This window comes from Limulus polyphemus, unplaced genomic scaffold (assembly GCF_000517525.1).
Source record: "Limulus polyphemus unplaced genomic scaffold, Limulus_polyphemus-2.1.2 Scaffold844, whole genome shotgun sequence".
In the NCBI taxonomy this organism is placed as follows: domain Eukaryota; kingdom Metazoa; phylum Arthropoda; class Merostomata; order Xiphosura; family Limulidae; genus Limulus; species Limulus polyphemus.
In genome coordinates this window covers 170,233-188,737 of record NW_013666454.1, presented here as the reverse complement: position 1 = coordinate 188,737, position 18,505 = coordinate 170,233, and the positions used below count along the sequence as shown (strand labels likewise).

The 18,505-nt window shown below is 32.6% G+C and overlaps 1 protein-coding gene across 1 annotated transcript in view; it reads right to left on the bottom strand.

Moving 5' to 3' along the window:
- LOC106460826 (sodium-dependent nutrient amino acid transporter 1-like) overlaps positions 1-15,487 on the bottom strand; it is a 38,272-nt gene extending 22,785 nt beyond the window's left edge. Inside the window, exons 1-7 of the mRNA XM_022387630.1 lie at positions 15,291-15,487; positions 7,577-7,651; positions 5,808-5,946; positions 4,781-4,912; positions 3,765-3,940; positions 1,896-1,939; positions 898-1,030 (exon numbers count right to left, since the gene is read on the bottom strand). Coding sequence (XP_022243338.1) covers positions 898-1,030; positions 1,896-1,939; positions 3,765-3,940; positions 4,781-4,912; positions 5,808-5,946; positions 7,577-7,651; positions 15,291-15,344 — 753 coding nt within the window. The 5' untranslated portion in view covers positions 15,345-15,487. The remainder of the gene's footprint in view (positions 1-897; positions 1,031-1,895; positions 1,940-3,764; positions 3,941-4,780; positions 4,913-5,807; positions 5,947-7,576; positions 7,652-15,290) is intronic.
- Between the last annotated feature and the right edge of the window lie 3,018 nt (positions 15,488-18,505).

The window sequence follows — 18,505 nt, the reverse complement described above, 5'->3', positions numbered from 1 at the left end:
CATGCTATCATGTGCTTTCAGTTATACAATACAATATCATGCTATCATGTGCTTTCAGTTATACAATACAATATCATGCTATCATATGCTTTCAGTTATACAATACAATATCATGCTATCATATGCTTTCAGTTATACAATACAATATCATGCTATCTACTATACAACATATTGTCTCACTACCATCTACTCACTACTCTATAATATATTGTTTTACTATCTTATGCTTTCTACTTAATATTACACTGTCCTCCTATCATATTTCTACTGTACACTACAGCATCAAATATTAGCTGGATTCTAATTTACAAGGCACCTTCTTACCATCATATACTTTCACAAGAACAGTATACCATCATACTATAATATGTTTTCTACTTTACATGACACCTCGAACAATGCCTATAATTATTGTCAATAATTGGTGTCATGATATTTTCAAACTATAATTATATCCTATTATTGTTAATAATTGGCGTCACGTCCTGTAATTACCTGTTATTTCTTTAATCTATGATTACACTATAATTGGCTGCTCCGCCTCCCTTATGCTCTCGGATGCTACCGTCACTTCCGCCTTCAGAGTGCCATATTAACTACTGTCTAGGCAATATACTTGTTGTTTATAAACGAGTTACAACACAGTATCATGCTCCAACTTTCTATATTCATCAAGCTTTCTACATTGAAGCGTTCTAAAATTTTCAACTAATACATGTGCCTAAGAGAGTAAAGAAAGTATAACTTTTGTTTTTTTATAAATAACAAAGAAAAGTTTCATTTAAGGCTCTGAAGGAAGCGAAACTTTAAATATGACTCAAGCAAATTTTGAACTATGTCTATCACACATAAACAATTAATACGGGATAGTTTTCATCACAGCATATATTTTCTAACCTTTCCAAGTGACTGAACACCCCTGACAGTTGCTAGAAATACAATGGTCCAGGAGAGAAGCAAGCATAGGACTAATCTCCAGTCCATGGTCGACATTTCTTCTAGGTGTGTTACTTGGTTCAACACATATCGCCTGTTCAGAAAAAAAAAGTTAACATCTCACTTCGTTATGTGGTTTACTATCTATCGTTTGTATAGACAAAAAGAAGAACAGTTTTAATTTCTCTATCCTAGCTTAATACAGAGAAATACAGTGTATGATAACAGTGTATAATACAAACAAATACGGGTGTATGATATTAAAGTCTTATTTATCGTGTAGTTTAATATCTATAACCCATGTAAACAATCAAGAGCATAGTTTTAATTTCTCTATCCTAGTTAATACTTTGTCTGTATTAAACTAGGATAGAGAAATAAAACTATGCTATTGATTGTTTATATGGATTATAGATATTAAACTACACGATAAGTAAGACATTAATATCATACACCCGTATGTGTTTGTATTATACACTGTATTAAACTAGGATAGAGAAATTAAAACTATGCTCTTGATTGTTTATATGGATTATATATATTAAACTACACGATAAGTAAGACTTTAATATCAGAAACCCGTATTTGTCTGTATTACACACTGTATTTGTTTGTATTAAGCTAGGATAGAGAAATTAAAACTATGCTCTTAATTGTTTATATGGATTATATATATTAGACTACACAATAAGTAAGACTTTAATATCATACACCCGTATTTGTTTGTATTATACACTTACGGGTGTATGATATTAACGTCTTATTTATCGTGTAGTTTAATATCTATAATCCATATAAACAATCAATAGCATAGTTTTACTCTATCACGTGGTTCAGCACAACAATATTTTTCATATTAAAAATATACTACACTACAGAAAAGCAGAAACATTATATCTACGTTGGTTTAACATTGTTCTTAGAAAGGTGCTTATTAAGAAACAATAACGATATCATACCTAAAATATTGTTCCGATGCAGTTTGGTTCCTAATGGAGTCTGTCTGGGAAAAATATGTAAATATTTAATTGAAATGTAGTAAAATAGTACCAAGTTTGAATATTATATTGATATTAATGGAAAAGGTAACTCATAATAAACATTTTTCAATCAATTTCCATTATTCTATGTTCAAAAAGGAATTAAAAAATAATGGCGTTCAAAAATATGTAATCAAGTAAGGATTTGGTAGCCCCTAGATGTCTTACTGACATACGACGTAATGCAAGTTTAATGTTCACTTGGTGTTTATGGTACGTGACCAGAAATGGCTTAAGTGTGATTAATACAAGTGTCCAGTCGAAGAAAGAAATGTTTACTTTAAAAGTTGCCATACTTGCCAAGAACTGGAGTAATGTAAGATAATTTATTCGGTAAACGAACCCCGAATCACTGGTTGTAGAAATCTAATGCCCCCAGTGACTCAGAGGTAAGTCTGAGAGCTTCTAACACTTAAAATCGGGTTCCGATAGCTTTGGTGGGCGCAGCACAAATAACCATTATGTAGCTCTGTGCTTAACAACAAACAGACAAGAATTCTAGTATGTTCTAGAGACTCAAACCCTTTTTTCTCAATATTAACAAAACCCTATAAGTTAAAATGATATCCTACTTGTTGAACAATCTTGTAGAGAAGATTAAAGCAGCTTTTACGCTTTTCATAAAAAATACTGTAAAATCTAAGAACAACGAATCCCTGCACCCGGTGGAAACTCGAAACTAAACTTTCAATATTCATTAACTAAGAACTAAACAATTTGAATTCCAGGAAAGGTGGAATTTAAAATTTGACCATTATAAACCAATGAGTGATCATCGTTAAAACTTAACTACACTTAATTGACCATTATAAACTAATGAGTGAGCATCGTTAAAACTTAACTACACTTAATTGACCATTATAAACTAATGAGTGAGCATCGTTAAAACTTAACTACACTTAATTGACCATTATAAACTAATGAGTGATCATCGTTAAAACTTAACTACACTTAATTGACCATTATAAACTAATGAGTGATCATCGTTAAAACTTAACTACACTTAATTGACCATTATAAACTAATGAGTGAGCATCGTTAAAACTTAACTACACTTAAGAACAACCTCTAAAAATAAAAAAAAAACAGAAACAAAATCCAAAAAAATGAAAAAGATAAGCATGTTGCGTTGCTGTAAATGGATGTATGATTACGTGGCGGTTTCTAATAAGTAAAATTTGCTTGCCCACGAGGGTTAATCAGTGCTGTACATCTTCCCAAGTGTTTATCCCTACCTTAGGACTGTAAAAGATACCAAAACGCAAGTCATTATCATTTGAAAACTGCAGTTCTAAAATGAATTAGTACAAATGCGAGTGTATATATAAAACAAGACGAACATCCTAAACTCCAAAGAGTGCCACTATTTGCTATCGATCTGGTTGGACTAAGTGGTTATATAGTTTAGAAATACAACTTTTAGCTTTTCATAGTATAGAAATTTGGTACCTAATATGATATAATCTGTGTTATCCTATAATTTATAGCAATGACGTATAAAGTAACTTCCACTGTTGGGCTAAATCTGGAAGATCCCCCTATCCTCGGTAGCTCAGTGGTAAGTCTGAGGGCTTCTAAATCTAAACATTGTGTTTAGGGACCCACGCTGGGCACAGCACAGATAGACCATGATATAGCTTTGTGCTTAAAAGCAAACAAACAGTAATCTGCAGGACTTCAATATTTTTTTCGTGTCGAGAAGGTATGAAAATGGTTGTATAAAACAATCACAACAAAACTATAATTACTCTAGAGCACGACTTGTAGACGCATGACAGGAAACTGTACCTGGTTTTCTTTGAGTCTGTTGTAACAGGTAGAGTTGTCAGCCCAATCAGGATCACACCACGTCCAAGGTAACGTACTCTGCATTGAGGCAAACATATAGAATATTGTCAAGCACATGATGAAGTTGTAGAAGGTTGTCAGGAAGAAAGTTGATAACATTTGAGCAAACCCGATCCCTGAAATAAACCATGGCTGCTATAACGTTAGTATCAGTCAACAAAACCTTAAATATTATTTAAAAAAATATGTGTAAGAAACCTGAATACTAAGGGTTTTTCTCTACTTTTTTAATGCTCATTTAAACCTCTTTGTTGTAGTTTTCAAATATAATTGAAGTGCTGTTCCATACTCTTCATAATGGATCAGTTAAATATTTAAAGTGTAATGAAACGTGTATCGCTTTTCACTTCTCACTGTTGTACTTTAAAATTGAGTACAAATGTTAGTAAAATAGCGATTTAAAGATTAATTGTTACCGTTGTTTTAGTTCAGTTATAGTCACTATAACACTATACTTACGGTACGGTTCTATCGGCCTCACTCTCTCTCTCTCTCTCTCTCTTTATATATATATAATTTTCAGCATAAATTATTTTAACTTTATGTTCATTCTAAAAACGTTATTTACATTATTTTGATTTTAAATGAGCAATTCATTTTTCTTAAAATACGTTTATATTTATATCATCATTTACAAAAAACTGACTTTTATATTTTCTGTTAAGCCTTTTCATGAATTTTTTATACTTTCTTCTAACTTAAAATCCCTTACTTATATATATTAACTCATTGACAAATATAAGTGCCTTATATTCAATACTTTTCATTCCTTATCGTTGTACTGTCAGATTAGCTTAAGTTAAAAACCTTGTTGTATTTACCAAACGAGAAGCGCGTAATCGTTGCTTATTTTCCTAATTAAACAGTGACTTTACAACGGTGGTTTTTGTTTGTTGACTAGTTGGTCGCCAGTATTAAAACAGTTTTTATCTTTTGAAATATACAAATGATCCCACCTTTGAATCCTGGAAGACAGCTCCACACTTTGGCTGGACTTGAGCTAGCGAACTGTCCCAAAGCCAGTTCCATGTAGTACAGTGGCTTAGCCATTATGAACAGTAGTATAAAGTATGGAATCAAAAACACGCCTGAAACAGAATATAAAAGTTGGTTTAAATGTCATGATCTAGAGTTTGTTTTTTGTTTTAGAGCAAAGCCACTTTAGACTATCGGCTGTGTCTATGGCGGGGAATCAAACCCCCCGGTTTTTAAAGTTGTAAGTTCGTAGATTTGCCGCTGTCCTATCGGGGGACCATAATCTAGAGAAAATAAATATTTCAAGTATTTATTAACTTTAGAACTAACAAGTTGGGTGTATGGTCCACATCGAATTTTTAAACATATTTTTTAATCATGTGTGTGTTTTATACCAAAGCCACACCGGGCTATCTGCTCTGTCCACCGAGGAGAATCGAACTCCTAATTTTGAGTTGTAAATCTGTAGACTTACCGCTGTCCCACCGGTGGACTTTTCTAATCAATGTGTGAGTCCTTGATAACACATCAGCCACATACAGAAAAAGTAGAAAATATATCGCGGATAATGAGCTTAATTCCATTAGTTAATACTATTGTTTGTTTGTAATTAAGCACAAAGCTACACAATGGGCTATCTGTACTCTGACCACCACGGGTATCGAAACCCGGATTCTAGCGTTGTAAGTCCGCAGACATACCGCTATGCCACTGGGGGGGGGGCTAGTTAATACTAAGGTTTTTATATAGAAAATGAGTGATTTTTCTCAATTTCTTCGAGTGCTGTAACAAGCAAAAACTTGAAATTACTCAATACGAATCAATATGTGGACTTCACCAATAGTAAACGGTAACTTATGGTTCAAAAGTGTGAACAGCTTTGAAAAGAGCTTTGAAGTTTGTATAACATACCGTAAAATGTAAATTGTTACAAAAAATAATGTGGTAAGAGTTAATATTTGCCAAACGTAAAGAAATTTCTAAAATGTATTACAAATTACTGCCTACCTCCGCCATTTTCGTAGGCTAAGCTAGGAAATCGCCAAACATTTCCAAGTCCTATTGATATCGAGATGCAAGAAAGGAGAAACTCGGTTCCTTTCGACCATTTTCCTCTGTGGTCGGTATGATCGCTTTCTTCGCTTACCTGAAAAATATCAAACACACGTTTTTTCACATAACTTTTACATGGTGCGTTAAGACTAAAAAATGGGTTAACGTACTATCTGTTGCTCAGCAAACTAGCCTAAGTTTTAAGTTATCTGCCCCAGATTAAATACTAATATATATAATAATATGTTCTAAGATAATAGAGAGAAAATTTGTATGATTAGGTTTCTTAAAAAAATCTAAACCAAACTCGCAGGCGTATTTTTTCTTTTTGATAATGTAATAAATCACTAGACAATGATTGTTACAGTTTAGTATAATTTTGTAGCAGTAACTGATGTGGATATTTCAGATCACTCAGCTTCAGTCACGTAGTTTATAGATTTCAAACACATAAGAACGTAACAAAGGAATAACAGATCCAGAATAATGATCATTCAATTACCAAAATTAAACTTTTAGATTCGTATAAACGGTTTCCAACGATAAGTACTTCCTACAAAATCTTACTAAAATGTCGAGTTACTTGTTTGTTTGTAGTTAAAAACAAACCTGCACAATGGGCTATCTGTGCTCTGCCCACCACGGTTATCGAAACCCGATTTATAGCCTTGTAAGTCTGCTTGTTTGTTTGTTTTTGAATTTTGCGCAAAGCTACATGAGGGCTATCTGCGCTAGCCGTCCCTAATTTAGCAGTGTAAGGCTAGAGGGAAGGCAGCTAGTCATCACCACTCACCGCCAACTCTTGGGCTACTCTTTTACCAACGAAAAGTGGGATTGACCGTCAAATTATAATGCCTCCACGGCTGAAAGGGCGAGCATGTTTGGTGGGTCGGGGATTCGAACCCGCGACCCGCAGATTGCGAGTCGAGCGCCCTAACCACCTGGCCATGCCGGGGATGTGTCGGCTATGTCTCACAGCCAAATTTAAAATCTACCTTTATCTATTTTTATTTTATTTTATTCGTTTATTTATTTATTTTATTTTTATTCAGTTTAAGATTGTTTTTTTTTCTTTTCTCTTTTATCATAATTATTATTTTTATTATTATCATTATATATTTCCTTTTTATTATATATATATTTTTTTCACGATACATATAGTCCGTGAGCGTGGTGAAGAGATAATGATTCTGAACACCCCCGAATACTTTGATCCTTGTTCAAGTTAATTTGGTCTGGGATTAAAAGGTTTAAATCGAAATAACTGCCACGGTAAACGGAACAAAACGACTCCCCCACCCCCATGTTACTCTCTGGAGGGAGAGCAAGTTTGATGATAATCGGTCTAACAGTTCGCTAGTTATAAGCGGACGCGCAGAGACTTTTGTCGAATAATGGTTAAAAGTGACCTATTCCACGCATGGCCAGATGGTTAGGGCGCTCGACTCGCAATATGAGGGTCGCGGGTTCGAATCCCCGTCACACCAAACATGCTTGCCCTTTCAACCGTGGGGGCGTTATAATGTGACGGTCAATCCCACTATTCGTTGGTAAAAGAGTAGCCCAAGAGTTGGCAGTGGGTGGTGATGACTAGCTGCCCTCCCTCTAGTCTTACACTGCTACATTAGGGACGGCTAGCGCAGATAGCCCTCGTGTAGCTTTGCGCGAAATTCAAAACAAACCAAACCTATTCCACGAAAGCATATGTAATAATCAAGCTTTACCTCGTCTCCAGGTTTTTTGTCCAGTTGTCCTGATATTGTAGATAGTTTTCTCGGCAAGGAAGAATTATTTGTTTTCTAAAATAGAAAAAAAACAACAAAAAACATTTGTTTTGTTGTGACGATGCAACATAGAGATATACGAAATAAGTATTATTAAATTTATTTAATTTCAGATTAAATTTTCGAGTAGTTATCGAATTCCAAACATTCAAAATCGGTGTCGTTACCTGCCCATATTTATTTAATTAATCAATCTATTTGTTAATAATGAAAATGTTATTGAACAATTTTATATAGAACGTAGCATTTAATTCAATTTAGTTTAATATATATACTGGTTAATCAATTTTGCATTACTCTACTGAGGTAGAATTTCACACCGCTCATCTCTGTAACAGTTCTTATATTTATATGTTTATTAAATGTTATTTTAGCACAGTAATAAAGCCACACAATAATCTGTCTACTCCAGAGACATGGTGTAGAATCTTAAAGTCTCCACCACGGTGAGTCTTCACATCTATAGAACCGTTAAATAATGTGGAAAAGAAATCAAAGGGATTGGAGGTACACTGCTCTTAAATAATATATAAGTAGGGATTTATAGTTACGTCACGTTAACACAGTTAAGTTTGAGTGAAACAGAAATAGTGTTGTAGTTCTCTTTTTTTTTCTGTAGGTATACGTTCAGCCTAATTAGCAGTTAAATCTCTGTAGTAAAAATGTATTTGTTTTTGCACAAAGTTACACAAGAGCTATTTTCGCATAGCAGTCCCTCAATTTGAACTGTAGATTAGAGAAAGAGCAGCTACTCAACAACACTCACAGTCAATTAATTCTTGAGTTACTCTTGTCTGACCGAATAGTGAGATTTGACTGTCACTCTTATAACGCCAACATGGCCCCAAAGTGCAGAACTTGTTTTTGAAGCAGTGGGACACGAACCATAAACTATTGGATTAATAGTCCTAGCACGCTAATTACTAATCCTCGTTCGGCCAGTAAAAAATATAAAAATACAGGATAATAACATATCATTGCTAAATAAGATTTTAGCGTTAAGTGAAAGCTAATCAAACTTTGGCATAATCTTACTAATTTCTAGTGTTACAGAATATGATAACGCAATTAATGTCACTTGTTATAATTTTCACTGGTTTAACTAATGTGTCAGGCGTGGTGTTCTAAGGGTTAGCTCTCTAAGTTGTGTATCGCAAAGTCTAAATATCACACAATGATGCCGCTGAACGCGATCTGCTCTTTCAGCTGTGGGTGCGTTATAGGAAGGACAGTTAATCCCGTTATTCGGTTCAAAGTCAGGCAAACCTTTATAGTCTGGTGAGTAGTTCAAAATAACACACGACTATAGAGTACCAGAACCTTGTGGTATTTGACATTATCAGAATAACAATTCCAATACCACTTTAATTAACATAAATATATATAATTAAAATACATGGGTGTAGTTTATTGAATACTCAGAAATCTAGCTTTCTATTTTATCTTGAAAACTATTGTGTTTCCTTATACAATAGCTAAAAGTCAAAAACCTAATATCTAAGTCAATAACCAAAAGTCAATTTTATTATTAAAAATCAACGCAGTGATAACTCCTAACGGTGACGTCAATAAAAGCAATATAATGGCATTACTTTTGTCTTTTCTTAAGATATCAACTCTTTGGTTTGTTTTATCAGTGCCATTCAGGATGTACGACCTAGAAACCGTTGTTCTTTCACGTCTGGCACTCATGCTTACGTACTGATGTGTCTCCATATCAGTGAATACACGGTGTCTTGGTATCACAAAAATCTGCAAATGCCATTCAAAGTCTTAGAAGTTAAACTCGAACAGAACAGCAAACAAATTGAAAATTTCAAATGCTACCACTTAACGAAAAAGTCCGAGACGTCATCAATGCGTCATTTAGTTACCTTGTCGTTTCAAACGATCAAATTAAGTGCTTTGTGCCGTGCACTGCAATCATATAAAAAGCCAAAAAGGTGGAACTATTGTTTTATATTTGAACGACTAATGAAGCAATTTAATAAAACATTTCCCTGTAGATGTTCATAAGTTTTAGTTTTAATGTTCCACATTAGTGTTTGATATGAAAGCATAAAACACCTAATTAAAACCATTAATTATTTCTACTCATAATTACCGTCTTAGGAAATTAATTTTATCCTATATAGTTTCGTATATGATGGTTAGCAGGTTTTAGGTCAACAATTATTTTTCTCGCATTCGGCAAGTATTAGTTCTTCCATGCATGTATCTTAGGCTTAGAGTGCACTTTTTAGTGATATTTGTTGTTGTTTTTTTCTCATTTTGAGATATACTACAAATCTCCAAATTTATTCCTAAAAAATTGGAAAGTGCAGAAGACATTCACAAAGACTATCATTAGTTAACAGTGCGGAATGTGAAAATAACTTCCTATTTGTTATCATTATCCGACTGTTACTTATAACAAAACCATTTTACAGAATAAAGACGTAAAGTGTTCAAAGAAAATACAAATGTTTATCTACTGAACAAAATTTTATTTAAAACAAAAACGAAACGACAAATAATATAAACCTTTTCAACTACTTAAAAATGAGCTGTAAAAAAAGGGTGAGAAAATCGTTTTATTTCAAGTTAACTTGCTAGTAAGTTAAAAACAAAACTACACTACAACTCAAAACTAAACGAAAGAGTGGGATGATGAAGGCTTAGTATTAAGACTAAAGAGGATTGTAATTTGGTATAGTAGGCGCTTTCTTGAGTTAAACTTAGAGGCGAAAATAAGCATCTATTCAACGAAAAAGAAGGTTTAGATCAGACAATCCCAACCGGGGATTTATGTACCCAGAGATGTACATTTGCACTTCTCAGGGAGTACATAGGGGTCTACGAGTATAACCATGGTTTACACTTTACATGGTGTTTTAATCTACAGTCAGACAAAGAGAGTAAAGTGGCTCACATAAATACATGCTCTTTAGACAAAAGTTGTGATCATGGTGAACTTTGTGATGTTATTGCAGTGCTACATTATAACTCATGTTTTCAATAAGTAATGTAGAACACAAGAAATATAGAACACTCTTGTTACAAATCAGCTGATAAAGTAGGAATCAGCCAACTGGGCAAGCTCTCCTCCCTCCATTAGTGCTTTGGGAGAGAATGCCCAAGGGGTACAGAGGAACAAAAAGATTGGGAATCGCTGGTTTAGATGATTATCCTCTAGGAGTTCAAACAAATACAATAGTTCATTTAAAAGAGCGTTTGTATGATGACAAAACTACAAGAACGATGGATATGAAAAATAATTATAAGTAAAAAATTGGTAGAGAAATACAATTTCACTAAATAATTTTTGTTGTTGTATTTTACTAAAATATACACGAGGTTCTCAATACACGTTACAATCACGATGTGTCATTTAATGTTTTGAATTGTTAAAAATACATCTTGTGCGGTTAAATTAAATTAAATTAAAACAGTTTATTATGTAGCTTAAAGTAATAACATTCGTCTAAAATAATATAGAAGCAGCGTCATAAGTAATACATAAGGACTTTGTTCCATCACTTCAGCTGACTATGATGCTTTCAATTCTGGTCATAAAGATAATTGTAATTAATAATAATACAAATATTTTCATTCAGTTTATCATTAGTTTTACTTCGGCATTCCTTTTAGGTGTTGAAATTAATTTATTAAGTTTATAGATGAAGTAATATCTTTACGAAGTTGACTGTGATTTTGATAGTTTAATTTAGTGCCTAATTTCCCCCAGATATATGGTTTGGAACTCTTTAGGATTTTTTAAACCAAAAGACGAAAACTCTAAGAAATCTAAAGAAGATCTCGCTTGTACTGTAAATTGGTGTTTGATTGAAGCAGTCATCAACATTATTCTATTCCATCCCATCCCAATAGTAGCTTTAAAAACTTTTAAATTGTTATTTTCCAAAATTAAAACGAGCTCCTAATCATTATGTGAGATTGGTTTTAGTTACTAGTCGCGAGATGATGATAACTACTCAATTTGAATGAGCTTCTTGAAACTAGGTGACTATAATTCATTGAATTTTCTTGCTTGTATTTCTATTTTGTATTTATGAATATTTGCTTGTATTTATGGCTATTTGCTTGTATTTGTATGTAGTATTTATGGCTATTTGCTTGCATTTGTATGTAGTATTTATGGCTATTTGCAGTCGTCCCTAATTTTGAGCTACTACCAGAGGAAACAAAGTTATTCAGCACCACCCTACAACCCACCATTCACGTTAAGGTATGGACTGCCACACTTATAACGCACACACTGCTTAAAAGTGTGGTAAATCTTTTTATTGTATCGCACAGATTGGAATGCGGCCTCGACAACTCTGAAATCCAGAGCTCTAACACAAAGCCAAACCGCTCCCAATTTTATTGCTGATCGCCACACAAGGTTGTGATAAAATATGATAACCATGTATACGCAACAACTTATTACATCTTTTACACCAATCACTTGGTCTGACATTCTTGGTTTGCAACATATTTTCAGGAAACTGTTCTCTCATGGAGTAGTTCTACGTTATGTAACACACTTGAGATGCATGTACGTCATTCCTTTCATCTTACACATTGTTAAACTTTACCGTATTACGTCATCGCGACACACTTGTCCTTGCCATTGTTTGACTTTCAGTGCCTTTTGCTACTTGCTAGCTAAGGGCTTTATTAAACTCTCGAGTATTGATAACCAATGTATATTATGAACATAAAACGTAACTACATTTTTGATAAAAGAGTTAGCACAACTGATCACATATATAGTGTAATAGACTTAAAATAAGACCCAAAACTGGAGCGCTTTCGTAACTGCAGAAATTATCCACCCTCATCCATTAATCGTCAAATATTTGAATTATTAAAACAATAAATATATAAGCTATTATTTTACATAAAATACACACTATTTTGTTCTTGAGTGTAGATATTCTGATTATCAAGACAAACTACTCACTGGGGAAAGAAAACTAGTCACCAACACCCTAAAACCCACCATCCACATTAAAGATTTAGTGATTGACTACGACTCTTATAATGCACCTACAGCTTGAAGTGCGGGAAATATTTTTTGTAGTATCGTAGATTTATTTCCAACTTTTGATAAATTGTAATTTCTCAACTCGCTGTTTAACAAATTCAACAGTTTATCAAGTTTGTATGTCTTGTAAAAGTCATAGGAAAATACATATAAGCATACAATGTTAACAAGTCATGATTGTTTTGGGTTATTTAACTTTGTTGAAAGTAAATGACAAATCAACTGTTTCATTTGATAGTTTGATTGTATTGGTATATTAATTCTACGATAGTAAAAGTTGACGTTTTTTTTTTTTTTACTTTATAAAAACGTGTTTCAGTTCCGTACGTTAACATGGACAACGTACATCCTTGATTAAAGGAAAACATTGATCGACCACTTTAACATAAATAATTCACACAGCAATTAATTCATGTGTATATAATATTGACACACTCTCCTATTTTTCACACACATACGAATGGAAAACTATACTTTCCTCTTTGGTTTTACAGCTATATTTTCAAAACGATACACTAGCAATGGGAAGGTTTGAGTTTGTTTTTGTTTGTTTGTTATTAAGCACAAAGTTACACAATGGGTTATTTATGCTGTGCCCACCACGGGTATCGAAACCCGAATTTTACAGTTATATTTTCAAAACGATACACTGACAAAGGGGAAGTTTCAGTTTGTTTTTGTTTTTATTATTAATCACAATGGGCTATTTATGCTGTGCCCACCACGGGTATCGAAACCCAAATTTTACAGTTATATTTTCAAAACGATACACTAGCAATGGGAAAGTTTGAGTTTGTTTGTTTGTTATTAAGCACAATGGGCTATTTATGCTGTGCCTACCATGGATATCCAAGCCCGAATTTTAGCGTCAGAAGTTTTCAGAGAGAACAAATTAATGCAGCTTCGCTCATTTCCTCTCTGAAAATCGTTCTTTTTATTAATCTAAAGAAAACTATGTTATTTCTCTTTCGCATATATGTATTTATAACTGAACACATACAAGAGTTTACCGAAGAATGGGAGGTTTAAATATTTGAGATGCATGATTTCCATTAGAGAAAACAATTATAAACTTTGTTGAGGAATTTAATATGAGATTAACAAAAGCGAAAAATATAACAAAAACGAAAAATATTTAATTTTGAATAATCTAGAAATTGGGAACTTTTATGTACTTACAAAGATCTATAAGTCAATATATTGTTGCAAATGAAAAGTGAATGCGTTCGTTCATATTGGAAAAAAAATAGTATTTTGGGAATGCCGATTGTAGGAAATAATTAAATATATATATAATCTTTAAATAATCCTTTGGACATATTATTATAACCTTTTTATCTCATATTTGATTTTTTAGGAATGGTTTTGAATTTGTCGAAAAATTGCCGAAAATTAAAGAAAAATCAGAAAATCTGTTTATCTAGAGGTAACAGTTCTGTATTCAAGTATTGAACATGACTGTGGACTTAAAACTGTGGAATTTTTTTCTGGACCAATTCAAGGAATTTATTCATCCCAGGTTTAATAAAATTTTTATCTTAAGAGATTCAGATCCACTCTTAAAATTGTTTTTATTTTTTTTACTTGTGAGGATTTTTCTTTCAAATGTCTGTTATAGCAATGGGTACAAAAATCATTCTAACTTATATTAATATCATTAATAGGATATTACCTAATTATTTCAAAGAAACTTTTGTAAAACAATTTTGGAAAATATTTATGATTTCTAGACAATTGTTTTGTAATATAGAAGGATACTCAAGATGTTAATACGTTTTTTGTGATTTTAAATTCAATAAATAAGGAGATTACGTTTGTTGTTTGATAAAATAGTAATCCCTTGTAATTTTTAGATGTGCTGGTAAGTATTTCATGAGAAAACAGATATTATAAGTTATATGTTTTATACAAACTCACGTCAGTATGTAGATTGTTTTAGTAATCGTCTCAAACACATAAAATTAAGTGTTCCAGTAAGTCTTGTAAGTAGACTAGATCAAGAAACGAGAGTTAATAGATTAATAGAGCTTAAACAGGTCTTAGGTCAGTGTCACTATCCGGAAAAAATTATATTAAGAGGTTTTAAAATTACTAAGAATAAATTTTTAAATAAAAATAATTTAAACAGAGATATTGGTACACCTAAAGATAATATTATTATTATTATTAATATTATAAAATTATTTTATAAATGAGACAATCTAAAAACGTGTATAGATTATTGAATAAGTCAAACAACAACCAAAGAAGAGAGAGATTCTTCTAAGAAATGTATGTTTAGTTGTGTTTATATAATTTAGATTATATTAAAAGTCAGAAACCCCAAAGAAATGTAAAATGTGTTCCCTTTTTGGGGATCACGTAATATAACACATTGAAATAAACTGTTGACTATAAAAACAGGAAAAGTATAATTAAAATATAGTTGTGATGAAAAGAAGAATGATAAAGGAATAGAAAAGAAGGAAAAGTATATTTGATAAACTTAAACTAATTTATTTTTGAATATATTTTAATATATTTAAGTTCTCGTCTCAAAGCTTTAGTTTACAAACAAGCATAACATAATAATATATATATATGGTATACATTTTTCAGTAATTAATATAGACAAATAATTACCTCTTCAGCGAAGTCATAATACCCTGTTGTATCTTTGAGGATCGTGTCAGGCATTTTAAAGGACGTTAGGTCAAAAGTTTCGTTGGAAAAAGAAATTCAAAAATAAGCTTGGAACCTGTAGTTCTGTCTAACACTTCGATAACTCTGTTTAACAGATCAACCAACTATCCTGACAGTTCAATTGGAGTTATGGAAAGTATTCTGAGAACTGGACGGTGTACGCATGTGATATTGCGAGCTAGGTAATCTATCGTAGTTGTTAAAGAATGATAAAGAGTGTAAATGCATAGCAAGTTTCCCTATCAAGGTCTGTCAGATAAACGTTACGTTTACGTTTTATCTCACGTAAATTAAACAGACTTTTGGCATGTTATCCAAGTAAAACAACAATCCACCTTTAAAATATATAGTCAAGATTATCAACTAATCTAAAAAAGTGTGATGAACCTGCGATATAAAAACACCGATAATTTTGCAAACTAAAAACGTCCTTGCATAATATTTTAGCATGAGTAAATTTTCACACAATTTCAGTACGATGGAAAGTGGGTCATATTATTTTGCTCACTTGACAATATTTGCTCACAAAATAAGAAACACAAAGTCATACTTTCAAGTAGGGTTAGTGAATACAGTGATAAATAAAATATTCTTGCGCCATTTATAGAAACCTATTAGAGTTTTAATGGTACAATAAAACAGCAGATGTTATTTAGACACAGTCTCTTACTATTTTTATGATGCAATATACAGATTAAACGGCCATTACGTTTTATCAATTTCAGTGTTATCCAATGACGACTTTATCTGTTACCTGATCATATCATTCCCATATAAAATCATCTTTTGTTGGATCAGATATACTGTATTTGTGTAAGACTTCAAAACAATTCCTTTTAATAAATATAACTTATTTATCCATACATCATTCTAAAATCTAATGTTAATATTTAATAAAAATGCAAATAATTCATGCAATACTCTGTTTTTATACTTGCTTTGTATTTCTTTTTTTTTAACAGGTTTTTCAATAGTGGTAATTTATATTTGAATTATTCTCTCTCTCTCTCTCGTCTCCAGTGGGTGAGCGGTAATTTTACGGATTTAAAATATTAGAATCTGGAGTTCGATTCCCGCGGTGGACAGAGTGCAATTATCCTATTGTATAGTTTTGCACTAAAAAAACTACAACAACGATAGTCTCTTTCTAATCTTCTTTATTTATAAGTATCAGATAAAAGCTCTAAATACTGGCTTAAATTTATTTTAACAAAAACAATCGTTGGAAAAATAAATTAATAACAACAGAAATACTTCTTAAATCGCTATTTCTTTCACTTCCAAACAAATAAGATCGTTCTTGAATTAACTTAATTACTTATCTGACTGTAATAATTTCGTACCTTTTTAATCATATATTAAATAAAAACCAACGTTCGACCCGATGGAAACGAAAGCCAAATATGTTAAAATGCTGATAAAATTATGCTATTTAATATCGTTAATTAAAAACAAGTCACGTATCTCGAGATCAAAGCCTACCGTGAAGGCCCCTTTACGAATTACACCATTCTTACTGATGGATCTTTTATGCCCTGATGATTAGCTTCCATAAAATGTATTATTATGCATTTTCTTCCTAAGGGGAAGGTGAGGGAGGAGGGAATTCTGTAGACATTTTGCATGGTAGCCCCTTTTTCTCGAGGATCCAGGTGCAACTGAGCTGACCACCGTCCCTTTGGCAATAGTGATGAGTCTATAATAAATCTGAAGAATGTCTATAATGATATTCAAAAAGTAACAATGCAATTAAAAAGATGATATTGTTTTAGCGCTTCTTTTTAGAAATACCTGAATGATGAAATGCTCCCTTTAGCTAAAAAAATGGATTTTTGATCTTCTTTCAATGTTCGCGACCTCCATTGGATGTGGATTTGACAATATGTTGCTCATTTTGGTTCTGAGAAACTATTCAAACAAATATTTTTAAAAACGTGTGCTCTAATGTTTTGTATTATAAATAACAAACTAGAGACTTTAGTAATGTTGGTTTCTTCTCTAAATCAACCAAGTATCACCTTTATCCATGCCAAGTCACACTCACTGTAACCCACCTTTATCCATGTTAAGTTCGAAGTTTCATTAAACGTGATGTAACTTACTGGAAACCTTTAGTTATGATAAGGGTTATCCCGTTAGTACTATTTAGATAAAAAGTTGCTCTACTTATCATCAAGACTAAATTAAGAAATTTCACTACAAGTCTACACAGTGAGCACAGTACAGATAGTCCATTTACACGTGAAGCTTTATACTTAACAACAAACAAACAAAACCCATAACTTCTTTTTAGAACGAGTATCAATGTTTCTGTATACATCTGCTATTTTGATGTAAGAATTTAACAATGCTTGTGGATTGTTTCTCTAGTTACTTGGTATATGGGTCAGAAGCAGAGTGATTATTTAAGGGCATATCTCCACACAGTTATCTGATCTCCGCAAAAACGAGAGGCTCAGGAAGGAAAACAATGGTTTGTCGCAAGTGGATTGAAAAAGATAAGACGGTGTTGCAATTTGAAACAAAACAAACATTTTATTTTCCGAAGAAAACCAAAGTTTAGCCGATCACCATGGTGAACAGTTATGTTACGATGAAGTTAGAGAAGGAAGTATAAGAAACTGCGTTGAAAGGTTAAGTAACTTTAACTTACACGATCATCATAAGGAATGGGGTATGCGTGTGTGTTTTACATATGGAAAAGCCACATCGGGCTATCTGCTGAGTCCACCGAAGGGAATCGAACCCCCTAATTTTAGCGTTATAAATCCGTAGATTTACCGCTGTCCCAGCAGGGGACCATAAGGAATGGATAAAAGTAAACACGCTAACGAGAATTCACTAGTAAGTCTTGACTCCTCACAGAATGAAACGAGTCTGCTCTCTTTAAGAATCTGTATATCCTGAAATGCACCAAAACTACAATTGAAAAGCATATTTTCTTTGCAGCTGATGAATCAGAAAAGATACTGGAATGCGGAAGTCATAAAGTATCCTCCATACACAGTCAAATGGGACACAGTGCAAATATCCCATGAAACAGCAGACAAGTTCCGTTGCAGGTCAAAATTCAAAGCATAACAACTCAGATTTAAATTTGCACACGATTTCAACTAGATTTAGTATTTTCAAAAATCAGAAATCGGAAAAATGTA